This window comes from Rhineura floridana, chromosome 7 (genome assembly GCF_030035675.1).
Source record: "Rhineura floridana isolate rRhiFlo1 chromosome 7, rRhiFlo1.hap2, whole genome shotgun sequence".
NCBI classification, from domain to species: domain Eukaryota; kingdom Metazoa; phylum Chordata; class Lepidosauria; order Squamata; family Rhineuridae; genus Rhineura; species Rhineura floridana.
In genome coordinates this window covers 94,005,286-94,018,509 of record NC_084486.1, presented here as the reverse complement: position 1 = coordinate 94,018,509, position 13,224 = coordinate 94,005,286, and the positions used below count along the sequence as shown (strand labels likewise).

The following is a 13,224-nucleotide window of genomic DNA, read 5'->3' as shown; positions in this document are numbered from 1 at the left end:
AATACAGCGGTGTCACTAGCAGGAGTGCGGGGGGGTGCAGACCTCCGGCGCGCGCCCTCCCAGGTGCATGGACAGGGGTGGCTGGTGTTTTGTGCGCGTGCACGTGCACACACACACACACACACACACACTCACCACGCGCTCCAGCCTGGTGGTGGAAGGCCTGTCCCAGCTTCACCACCAGCGAGCGGGCACCTGCTGTCGGTCTCGCCCGCCCGCCTCCGAGGAGGAGTTGGCTGCGCCGACCCGGAGCGCTTCTCGGCTCCTTTGCTGGCCAACGGCGCGGGGCAGCTCTGGGTGTCACCCCCCTCAGGGTGTCACCCGGGTGCGGTCCGCACGCTCCGCACCCCAGTAGTGACGCCCCTGACAGAATATAAATTAAATATTAGACAGGCACCATTTGTGTTATCTTTTCGGCACCTATTGAAGACCTTCCTCTTTCAATAAGCCTTTTAAGTTGAGACCTTAACCCAGTCTGCCTCTGTGCTGGAATTGCTTTTTAATATGTTTTTAAACCTTTTTTAAAAAACAATATATTTTTAACCTTTTTTTTGAAGATGTCTTGAAAGCTTTTTGAAAATGTTTTTAAAGATGTTTTGTTTTAATGTATTTTAAAGTCTGTTTTTATGATGTTTAAAAGTGTTTTTAGTGCTTTTGTTTGCCGCCCTGGGCTCCTGCTGGAGGAAGGGCGGTAAATAAATAAATAATATTTTACTCAAGTGAAAGTTTAAGTCAGCAAGGTAGGTTCCTATCTTACACCAGGTCAGACATTTGTCCATGTAACCACACAATCTGTCTAACTGGAAATGACAGGGACTGAATCTGGGACCTTCTGTATGCAAAACATGTGCTCTACCACTGAGGTATGGCCCATCTTACGGAGACCAATCCACTTAACAGAACAATCCTATTCATGTTTACAAAACTAAACCCCACTATGTTCAACCCCTAAACAAACTTTTATCTAGAGAGCAGTTTGCTATGTCATGAAATTGTGTAATGACATCCATGTTATCCTAAAACCACACACTGGGTAGCCCAAAATAAACTAAATGTAAATATACTGCCTTCAAGTCAATTCCGATTTATGGAGCCCTATGAATAGGGTTTTCATGGTAAGCAGTATTCAGAGGGGGTTTACCATTGCCTTCCTCTGAGGCTGAGAGGCAGTGACTGGCCCAAGGTCACCCAGTGAGCTTCATGGCTGTGTGGGGATTTGAACCCTAGTCTCCCAGGTTGTAGTCCAACACCTTAGCCACTATACCACACTTGCAGTTTCTCCATAGATTACAAGTCCCATAGCAGCTATTTGCACTCTTTAAACCATTCAGCAGTACAATCCAGTGATCAAAGTATACTGAGCAACTAATCTGTATCACATGGCTTGATATCATGAGTTTTTGAGCCAACTATCACCTTACTCAGACTCATAAATACTAGCTCAGTAAACGAATGCATTTGACCTCAAATTCAGAGATTAAAGAAACCAATCTCCTCAATCCCATAAATCTGATGCTACAGTTCCAACTAAGGAATGCAAACCAACAGGAATAGACGCATGTTACATCACTGCTTTCTCATGCCACTATATTCATTATGATTAATTGCTTTTAAATATGTTTTGTTTTAATAGGTGTTAAAGTCCTTTGTTTTTAAGATGTTTTAGAGTGTTTTTAGTGTTTCTGTTTGCCGTCCTGGGCTCCTTCCGGAAGGGAGAGCAGAATATAAATTTAATAAATAATAAACATATAGACCACGATATTCCCGATTTCTATGTATGGATGTGAAAGTTGGACAGTGAAAAAAGCGGATAAGATAAAAATCAACTCATTTTAAATGTGGTACTGGAGGAGAGCTTTGTGCATACCGTGGACTGCGAAAAAGACAAATAATTGGATGTTAGAACAAATTAAACCAGAACTGTCACTGGAAGCTAAAATGATGAAACTGAGGTTATCATACTTTGGACACATCATGAGAAGACCTGATTCACTAGAAAAGAGCATCATGCTGGAAAAAACAGAAGGGAGTAGAAAATGAGGAAGGCCAAACAAGAGATGGATTGATTCCATAAAGGAAGCCACAGACCTGAACTTACAAGATCTGAACAGGGAGGTTCATGACAGATGTTCTTGGAGGTCACTGATTCATTGTTGTTGTTGTTATGTGCCTTCAAGTCGATTACGACTTATGGCGACCCTATGGATAATAGTATGGTATCGTCTGCATATCTTAAATTATTGATATTTCTCCCTCCAATTTTCACACCTCCTTCATCTTGGTCCAATCCTGCTTTCCACTTGATATGTTCTGCGTACAGATTAAACAAATAGGGTGATAAAATACACCCCTCTCTTACACCCTTTCCAATTGGAAACCAATTGGTTTCTCCATATTCTGTCCTTACAGTAGCCTCTTGTCCAGAGTGTAAGTTGAGCATCAGGACAATCAGATGCTGTGGCACCCCCATTTCTTTTAAAGCATTCCATAGTTTTTCATGGTCTACACAATCAAAGGCTTTGCTGTAATCTATAAAGCACAGGGTGATTTTCTTCTGAAATTCCTTGGTCCGTTCCATTATCCAACGTATGTTTGCGATACGATCTCTGGTGCCTCTTCCCTTTCTAAATCCAGCTTGGACGTCTAGCATTTCTCGCTCCATATATGGTAGGAGCCTTTGTTGTAGAATCTTGAACATTACTTTACTTGCATGGGATATTAAGGCAATTGTTCAATAATTACTGCATTCCCTGGGATCTCCTTTCTTTGGAATTGGGATGTATATTGAACGCTTCCAGTCTGTGAGCCATTGTTTAGTTTTCCATATTTCTTGACAATTTTTTCTCAAAATTTGGACAGATTCCGTCTCAGTAGCTTATAGCAACTCTATTGGTATGCCATCTATTCCTGGTGATTTGTTTCTTCCACGTATTTTAAGAGCAGCTTTTACCTCACATTCTAAAATTTCTGGTTCTTCATCATATGGCTCCTCCGTGAATGAATCTTTCATCCTGGCATCTCTTTTATAGAGTTCTTCAGTGTATTGCTTCCATCTTCCTTTTATTTCATCTCGGTCAGTCAGCGTGTTCCCCCGTGGATTATTCAACATCCCTACTCGTGGTTTAAATTTCCCTTTCATTTCTCTAATCTTTTGGAATAGGGCTCTTGTTCTTTCCTTTTTGTTGTCCTCTTCTATTTCTATACAATAACTATTGTAATAGTTTTCTTTGTCTCTACGTACTAGTCACTGTACTGTTGCATTTAGGCTTCTGACCGTGTTTCTATCTCCTTTTGCTTTTGCTTTCCTTCTCTCTTTAACCATTTTAAGTGTTTCTTAAGTCATCCATTGAGGTCTTTCTCTCTTTTTAACTAGAGGTATTGTCTTTTTGCATTCTGCCCTGATCATGTCTGACTTCATTCCATAGTTCTTCTGGTTCTCTGTCAACTAAGTTTAAAGCCTCAAACCTTATTTGATCTTTCACTGATTCATAGGGTCACCATAAATCGTAATCGACTTGAAGGCACATAAGAACAACAATAATTATGGCAAATATATAATGATTAATGTTGTTTTTAGGAGTGTCACCAGATTAAAGAAATCTTAGCCAATTATCCCGCATGTGTAAAAATCATTCTGAAGCAAGAAGCCTCCTCTGCCTTTTGATGGTGCACGCATCCATGCAAGGAGTTATGTGAGAAGAAAATGAAGGCGCTTCCTTGCCATCTCTAATTTTTATAAGTACTCGTATTCAAGGTAGTTGGGGGGCGATCTGCAAGAAGTATCTCATTAAACCCTTTTGTCTAAACATGGCAGCCCTTCGGCTATAGGATTTCCCCCTCACCACACACGCAAACCCGCGTGTTCCCAACACTTAAAAACACGCAGGAAAACACGGCGGATTCCGACAAAGTGTCATAACAGACGTGCTCAAAAAACACTGCAAGCTGAGCCTCGAGCTCGCTCCTCAGCAGTGCTGCCTATTCCTCTTCTCGTTACAAACGGGCCACTACTGTAAAAGCCAATAAAGGAGGAGAAAGGGGACTGTGATAATGAAGGGCCCGCTAGGACTATCACGGCTTCTAACGCGGAATTGTGACCGGGAGTGGGGGAGGAGAAAAGAACCGAAGCTGCCGAGGTAAACTTCGCAATAGCCGCACAGGTAGAAAGAAGTCTTACCTCCTTGCTCCCCGGGCACGGGAGCTCCCATGGCGATGTGACCCAGCGCCGGGAAGAGCAGCGGGAGGCACAGCAGGAGGGCGGGCCGCGAGAACGCTCTACAAGGACCCATACCGGGGAAGGTGTAAGAAAGACCTTCCCTCAATTTCCTTCCCTTTCTTTTCTGGCGCCTATGAAGTGAACTTTCTCCCCCACTATTTTTTTTAACTGCCTCTCTCGTCCTGCACTCCCGTGACGCACGCGCGCAGCTCAGTCCCCGCCCACGTATTATTTACTTACGGGAGCACGCACTGGGCGGGACAAAAGGGCACTCCCTAAAGGCGGGCGGAGAGAATGCGCGTTCCCGAAAGGAAGCTGTAGCCATCACAACACAGTAATAACTAAGGATGACTTGTGCGGAGGAGGCTCTTTCGGTCCCGTCGAACTGCTCGCTGCCGAAACCCTTTGGCGCCCCCTAGCGCAGCAGTAGTACCAGCACGGCTCTTCAGATGCTATGTGCACAGAGTTCAGCCAAGCCTCCCGTGCTGTGGCGATTGGAAGGGAGAATATCAATGGGTCCCAAACTTATCCCCCCACGGACCACTTGAAAAGTGCTGAGGGACTTGACGGACCACTTAATGATGATCCTGCCTGTTGTAGCAATCGCAGTCCTTTGTGCTAGACAATGTATGATTTTCAATTGTGCATGTATAGCTTCTTTTATTTCTTATATTCTGTTTTGTATTCCATAGAATTCAAATTGTAATACAATAAAATACACTATAGGAAATCAGCAATAAATATACAATTGAAAATCAATATGGCATGCCATGGGCCACCTGAATGAAGTTCACAGACCACGAGTGGTCCTCAGTTTGGGAACCCCTAAGATAAATAGTTCTTCAGCCACACCATCAAAAAGAGTGAATTCTCATGACCAAATAATAAGGCTGATGCTGAATCTGATTGTACAGGAACGTAGGAAGCTGTCTTATGCTAAGTCAGACTATTGATCCATCTAGCTCAGCGCTGTTAACACTGACAGGCAGTGGTTCTCCAGGGTTTCAGGCAGGAACCTATCCAAACATAGATGAAAACCTGCTCCTTGATCTCAGGAACTATCATGCAGAATTTGGTTAAAATCAGTGGTGTTGAAAAGTTCAGTCAAGCATCCTAATTCAAAATGGCATCCAATTGTATCCACACAGATGAAAATCTACTCCTTGATCTCAAAAACCATCATGCAAAATTTGGATACAATAGCTTGAAAGAGATGTCCAAACAGATAATGAACAGAGAAACAACTTTCCAAAATATATAGTAGATAAAAAAATTGATTCCCATTTCTTTAGGCTTAATTTGAGATAATGGTCTCCCGTCCCGTTATAAGTGTTAATTAACATAGCAAAGTTAGGATAGTTGTGTTATCATCATCAATTGCTGCTGCTTTGAATGGTCACTATGGTTATACGGGCAATGTAAGCTTTACATAGAATTTTTACATTTTTACATTTAATTGCCATTTAACCCTAGTATTTGCAGTGTTTTTTCTCAATATCTGTGTATGCATATGTGTGTGTGTAAGTGTATGTATAATACATAAATAACCTGGCAACTGAGGATAAGACTTCATGCATCTGAAAAAGTGGCCTTATCCACAAATGCTTTTACCATAAGCAATACTGTGGTGTTTTTAAATTACATTAAATTATATCCGCTATGCGCGGATCAACCAAGATGGCAGCAGGGGCATCAGCCCCTTAGGTAAGCCTCGGCAGCCATCTTGGTTGATGGCAGTCATGCACCCGCAGTGCAGGCAGCATTTACTTCAAGGGAAAGGTGGATGGGGCATGCAAGCAGGCACTGTGGGCTTGCGCAATAATAGGGGGGCTGCCTGGGAGCTCCGTCTTTACAATCTGCAGCATGGTCGGGAGCCGACACTGCCGCAGATCACAGAAGGGAGCACTACTCACCCACCCTAAGGAGGACCCTTCAGGGGCCCCTCAGCCAGGGTCCGACCTGGCTGCCCTCTGGTGCCGGCCCTGCCCACCTGTCAAAATCCCTTATGTTTCCTTAAGTCTCCAGAATTGAGGATTTAAAGGGGGAGGGTGGATACTTGAAAAAGTGTTTTCCAAATTTCCCCTTTCAATATCCCTTTCAGTGTGACCAGGGACTTAAAGGGGGAGGGAAGGAGACTTTAAGAAGCCTCTTCCAAGTCTTCTCCCCTTCCCCTTTAAGTCCCTGATCACAGAGAATTAAAATAGAAATGCAGGGAGACTTGAAAAATGTTTTTACAAGTCTTTCCCCTCCCCCTTTAACTCCCTGATTGCGGAGACTTAAGGGTAGCACGGGGAGACTTGGAAAACACTTAGGGCTGGTTCACATATGAGCCATGATCTGCATTAAAAATGCTGCTTTTTCCATCGCGATTGATTTTGACAGTTCACATACTTCTGCCCTCGCTACTAATAAATTGCCTGTTTTTCTTTTTAGCATTCACACGCGTGTGCATTTATTGCTATCAGTGTTTCCTTGTTGCCGCTCCCACACATTAGAATGTTAACTGCGGAGGCAGGGAAGGGGCGGTGTTTCCCTAAACGAAGGGAGGAATAGGCGCTTGACAGCTGCCCCCCTTCCCAGTGGTACAGGCTTTCTCCCATCCTCCCTGCTCCCACCCGTGGCTGTTAGGCAGTCCCTGCACGAGATTGGTGTGCCTTTGGCACCCCAGGACAAGCCTCAGCATGCATTCTGGGAAACATAAAAAAACCCCAAACAATTATCTTTGGAGAGACATTAAAAGCAGCTACTAAAGGAAGCATTGACCATTAATATTATCACTCTCCATGAGTGGGATGAGTGGAGCAGATGCTGGGATGAGATGCCAAGGCACCTCTCTTTTCCCCTGCGCTTTTGGGCACTTATAAATTACCCCAGCTGGTGCATGAGTAGGCATGGTTTGGGGAAAATTGGACCTTTCCGGAGGGCCATGATTGGCCCAGAAGTGAGAGGTTCCACCCCCTGACCTACAGGGCAGCCAAAGCTCTGTTATACTCCAGTTACACATTATACTTTCCTGTTTATGTCAAAATCACAAGATGAGGCACCTGTTAGGACTATACACAGAGAAGTATTAGGACTGACCACAAGTTCCCCTGCATGTTGTGAAGCAAGGGCTCCCTTTTTGTGCAAAATGCCCTTTCTTCATAGTTTACTATGGCCAGAGTTCTAAGAGTGCATGACATTGATACAGCCCCATGCCACATGCTCTATCATCTGACTTGCGGTTTTCCTGTGGGTAGTATATGTACGGATGTTGGTGTGTTGTGATTGGGTTTGAGTTACACCATAGTCTATCCTCCGTGGTGGAGACACAGGCGAAAGGAGCTATTTTTACATTTTTCTTGTCCCATTGAAGTCAATGGGAGTGAAATTCCTTCCATTAGATCTAGAGCTGGTGGAACATTCTGCTGTTGATAGTAGTGTGTCTTGAATTGAAGAGGTATAGGAACTGGTGTAACTGTGCTCCTCCCCATCCTGCCTATGTCTCCACCACATTCCTTCCCACCTATGTCTCCAGCACATTTTAGCCCCTCTTCCGGCAGAGTGTTCCATCAGCATAATCTTCATTCTGGTAGCATATATTAAGTTCCGCTGCTGTAGTAGGGTTTCCACCAGATATTAGAGCCCCTCAGTCAGCAGATCTTCAGTATAGGATTGCACCCTAAGGCTACAATCCTATATACACTTACCTAGGAATAAGCCTAGTTGTTTTCAGTGGGAATAACTTCTGTGTAGACATGTATAGGTTTCCACTGTAAAGCATCTGTTTAGCCTTTGGATCTGAGGATCTAATATTCACTTTATTGTACTTCCTCCTGAATGAAAGGAGGTAAATAATAATTGTAATAACAGAGATTAATATGTCAAATCAGTCATTAACTGTAAAAAAGAAAGTAAAAATGACCACACGATGGTGCCATCATCTTGAAGTATATATAAAAGCTTGCAAAGAGGATTGTGACCATGTTAGCTAACTTGTTTTGAACATTAACTTCCAAGTTATTTACCATCTCCCTTGTACATTTGAGAAAGACATAAGATTGCAGTTACTGCAGAATGCACAATGCTTTTTCTAAGTATTTTTTTGTTATTAACATCTGTTGTGTTTTTTTAAGTTTGTGGGTGCTTCTGCATTCGTTCGAATTGGTTTGTGGGAATGGTACTGTCCTGGGCTCGTTTTGGGAGGGTGGGATATAAACTTAATTAATTAAAGTTAGATGATGTTACATCAAAACTCCAATCTCACAGAGAAGCTGGTTTGTTGCACAAGTCCTCTGAATTACCTTTAGTTGGACAACCTGAATTTACTAATATGTGATTGAATCCCACCTGAAAATAGCAACAACCTGAAAGTGTCCTGTGAAACAGGAAGAGATGGTAACAGGTATGAAAGTAAAACAAACAAAAACAGAATGTTGTCAGGACAAAAGCAATGAACAATACTTGTAAAAACTTGAATCCCATGAGGATGCAGAAAGAGAAACGAGCACAAGACTAGGGATGCCACTGAAGTTCTGTCAAACCCAGACAATGGTGGTCATGTTCAAACAAGAGCCAAGCTTTTAAAGCCCTGAAATACATCTCCAGCTTGGGTTATAATCTGAGATGGACAAGAATTCCCACCTTTCCTCCTTCCATCCCAATCACCAATTATCCTCCTCATCAGCCCCTCTCCAACATACTCTTCCTCTTCCTCTTCAGTTCTTACTTGGTATTTGTGGGAGCAGTGGCAACACACAAGGGCAGGAAAAGAGGAATGTTCCTCCCCCAGCCACACTTGGCATCCTCCTGGACTGCTGTACTTGTTTGTTGTTACACAACACATTGACCACCAACACTAAAACGTCCCCAGACCTAGTGACGATTGAGAGTTTTCCTGAGAGCTACTGCAGTGCTAAACCCAGAGCTGCCTCTGTGGGTATTCAGGAATCTTGCTATAAAAGCATGGACTCCCCCTTGCAAGTACACCCCCTTGCTTACCTATATTTCATCCCATTGTCCTAGTAGACTCCATTATAGCTTCTGGGGTGGAATGAGTTCTTGTGCATGCTCATGACCATAGTCCATGACCATAGTCCATAGTGCCATAGTACCTTAAGGCACCCAAATGTTAATAATTTGCTCTTCATTGTTCTCCTTGGCTGATTGTGTTGGTACACAGTGTTTGCCAAGGATGGGGAACCTATGGCCCTCAAATGTTGTTGTATTCCAACTCTTATCAGTCAATGGTCAGGGTTATGAGAGTTCTATTTCAATATCTGGAGGGCCACAGGTTTCCCTTCCCTGGTTTATGAAAGGTGCCTTTTTATGAAAGTTCCCCATCTCCAAGTTCCCAGTTAGTGCTCATGCTTCTATAGACACAGTGACACAGTCCCATGATATGGATCCTGATATATGAGAACTGTGTTCCCTTAGTGAAGCTATGTTATACATTAGATGTTGTGCTATGACAAGCTACCTAAGGCTCCAATAGTGGGATTTCCTTCCATAGCAAATATCAACTTCAAAGGAGGGATTTTCCTTAGGAATGCAGCAGTAGAGGAAAGGGTTAAATTCCCCCTCCACACCTGTTGTGATCCTGATAATTACCAGCACTCCCATCTGATGCAATTGGCATTTTTAAATCCTGCACTTAAAGGCCCTTTGCCAATTACCAGGCCTGGACTTGGAGAACTGTATTTGCACCATGTGCATACTGTGCACACACATTAAACCAGCAAAACGTATCATTTTTTTTTGCTTACATCCTTTGTAGAAAGATGATGATGATGATGATGATGATAATAAAAATGGAATTGGAGGAATTATGCAGATATGGTCAGATCTATATTTGCCAAACAAAGTATGTGATTTAACAGGCAACCCTTAACTTCCCACATCAGATTTTCAAATATCCATATAAAGAAGAGGTTTTGCAGCATGCAACTGGCTTGTAAATGTGTGGATAATTCTTGCCTTTGTTTGAAAGGCATGACTTCTACTGGGATAATAAACACTATATGTAGAAAAGTATGATGAGGGGGTGTTCTCTTTCTCCAGCTGAAGAAATTCAGGTTCAAAAGAAAATCTTAGTCAGAGCTCTTCAGCCATAGGGGATGGTTAGGTTGGAAGGGAAACGAAATGGAAAGAGTGGAGGCAGGGAGAACAGCTACAATGAAAGCAATAGCCATTATGTATTTCCAGTACCTAAACTGCCCAATGTTGTCGAGCTGTGTTAATTCCCACAAATGTATAGCAACCTGGACCTACAGGTCAATTCTTTAAATGAGTCACTGTCAAATGTACATTCCCAGAAACAATTATTTGTGAGGTTTGCCACTTCTAAGCCAGAAGAATCTACCAGCTTTATAATATTCACTGTCATAGATGCTCCTTGTCTGGCATCTACACCCTCTGATCGATTCTGCAGCCTCTAAGAGATATTCTGCAAATGTTTTGGGAATGGAGATGTGCTCATTTCTGTCACAATGTTTTTCTAGCAATGAACTTTCATCGTATAGATTTTCTGCTTAAGAACTTCCAGTTAAGCAGGCTGTGGAAGAAGGTCTAAGGACAGGGCTAGGAAACGGACAAGAATGGTTGTGATTTTGTTTTATCATTGGTTAAAAACTAGTCATCATCCATTGGCTGTCTGAGAGCTCTGCATTAAGTGAGTTGATGTGAAGTCACAGAATGCTCACAAGTTTGAACTCAAGCTGGGCTGCAAATGAAAATAGCTGCTGAAAGGGGCACGCAGCAGCGATCATCTCCACTGAGGAGGTCTGATTGGGAGCTCCCAAGTGGAACCAATCCTAGCATGGCTTGCAGTTGGTTCCAAATTTAAAGCAGCTGACTGCAACCCCCTCTCGCAAGGAACAATTGGGAGGGTAAAGCTCCCTATGGTTCCGTGCAGCCACAGCTTTACCTACCATACATGATATCAGACACGGGGCAGATGGATATGGCTTGGGGGGAAAGGACTCAAAGGCCAAATTAGGACCCCTGCTGGGCCTAATTTAGCCTGTGGGCCGAAGGTTTCCCACACCTGGTTTACAGTTTATTTTCCCACTTATTGCAAGCTCCCCAGTTCCATTAGAGTTTGTCCTTATCTTTCAGCAGGGAGCTACTAATATCTGATCTGTTTTCCTCAGCAAACTCCTCTGAAGGAACTTTGACTTTGCAGCATTTCTGCTACCCTTCTTCCTTCCTTAGAGATGGAAGGGGCTGGCACAGTACCAGGGCAGACCCAAGACACTTCGCTATGGAAGCAACAAATGATGTCCCTCTTCTAATTTTAGGTATATATTACTCAAGACTGATCAAGTTATTTTGATACTTAAGGCACAAAATTAAACAAATGTCTCTTCCATGGATGTGGCAGCAAACATTTGATGATAGTAATAAGTGAAATAACCAATTTGCTGCCTGTTCATGACATCCAAAATGAGCTGCCCGAAGAGCTGCTTCATTCTGCCTAGTGGCAGGCCTGGCCCTTTACAGGCACTTCAAAGTGACTACTATATTCTGACAGCCACTGGACTGATTTGAGACACATGTGTAAGAACATAATCAGAGTTCCTCTTTTTTTCTAAACCAAAATGTCCCAGATGCTTTACACTTTCCTCATAGGAAATGTGTTCCAACCCCCGATCACTTTGGCTGCTCTTTTCTGCACCATTTCCAGCTCTTCAATATCTTTTTTGACATGGACCATAACTATACACAGTATTCTAAATGTGGCTGCACGGTATATTTACATATAAAGATATTATCATATTGGCAGCTTTGATCCCTTTTGATTCCTAGCATGGACTTTTTTCTTGTTTTGCAGCTGCTGTATACCAAGTTGTTGTTTTCACTGAGCTATTCACTACAACCCATCATCATGGTGAATCACGGGATCTTCTGAAGACACAAGTGGTGCCTTGCAGACTGGATGGCTATCCTCACACAGACAGCTGTTTTCTTGACTTTCTAAAACAGAAAAAAAGGGAGTAACAAAAAGATTAGGGCAGTAGCCACTTTCTTTGAGTCAGGACTTCTTTCCAAACCTACGTTTGATCCACCTGTGCTGGGTAGATCACAATGGCAATTTCACCCAGTGGTATGTTATCTTGCTTGAGGTGACCACTGGTATTGGTTAAAAAGAAAAGTTAAAGGTTTATTTACTTCTAGCATACATAGCCATCTTTCCGAGTGGGAGCTCAGGATGGCACATCCTTACACATGTAGGGCAGGACAAAGGAGAGATGCAGTCTGAGAAGGAGGAAAGGCTCTAAAAACCGAGAAAAACAAATAGAGAGGAACACAAGGACCACTGTTTTCTGTCTAGCACCCCCCACTGGTTTTGACATTGTTGTCTCCCATTCCAAAAGTTCTTTCCTTGCTTTCCTGCTGTGCTCACCTTGGCCTGCTTTGCTTGAGTTTTGACTTCTTGAAAATACTAACCTCTGAACTTGACTCACAGTGGAGGATGGAGGAGGTAGTCTGAACTCTGGAGACAGAGGCTTAAAAGGCCTCAATCTATTCCCAACCCTTGTTGGAGCAATATGCTGATCCGACAATATTGCCTTGCCTCCACGCCAGCCCCTTTCTCCATGGAATCTGGCATCAGACTAGAGAATATGACACACACACCCTTGGGGTGCTTTTTCTAAAACGTTTTTATACTTCTGTAAATCTTTAAGTTTCCCTAAGCCTGCTGATACCTCCTTCTTGGATTGGATAGTGCCATTTTGCCTACATAAGGATTAGCAAAGAATTGGTTTGCTATTAGTTTATAGGATGATTATGCTTATTTCCAGTTTTGCCTTTAAAAAAAGCTGTAAGAAGAGAAGAATTAGGGCTGATAGGATGGGTAGGCTATAGCTCATGTTTCAAACATTGATGACGTTCTCCAGGAAATAGTGTGTTAGCCTTGAACCTGGAAGGCTTGTCTTCCAAAATATAGCTACGGTATGTTCAGTGGGGGGGCTCTTGATTCTTGCCTAATGAACATAGCAATGATTTTATCTCATGGTGAGCATGAA

The 13,224-nt window shown here is 43.0% G+C and overlaps 1 protein-coding gene and 1 long non-coding RNA gene across 2 annotated transcripts in view; one reads left to right on the top strand and one right to left on the bottom strand.

The window, feature by feature from the left end:
- The window catches only part of PTTG1IP (PTTG1 interacting protein), a 19,293-nt gene extending 14,837 nt beyond the window's left edge, over nt 1–4,456 (bottom strand). Inside the window, exon 1 of the mRNA XM_061636551.1 lies at nt 4,178–4,456. Coding sequence (XP_061492535.1) covers nt 4,178–4,289 — 112 coding nt within the window. The 5' untranslated portion in view covers nt 4,290–4,456. The remainder of the gene's footprint in view (nt 1–4,177) is intronic.
- LOC133389249 (uncharacterized) lies at nt 4,016–13,224 on the top strand. Its single transcript, XR_009764048.1, has 3 exons — nt 4,016–4,136; nt 11,347–11,493; nt 12,027–13,224. It is a non-coding gene; the product is annotated as an uncharacterized LOC133389249 (long non-coding RNA).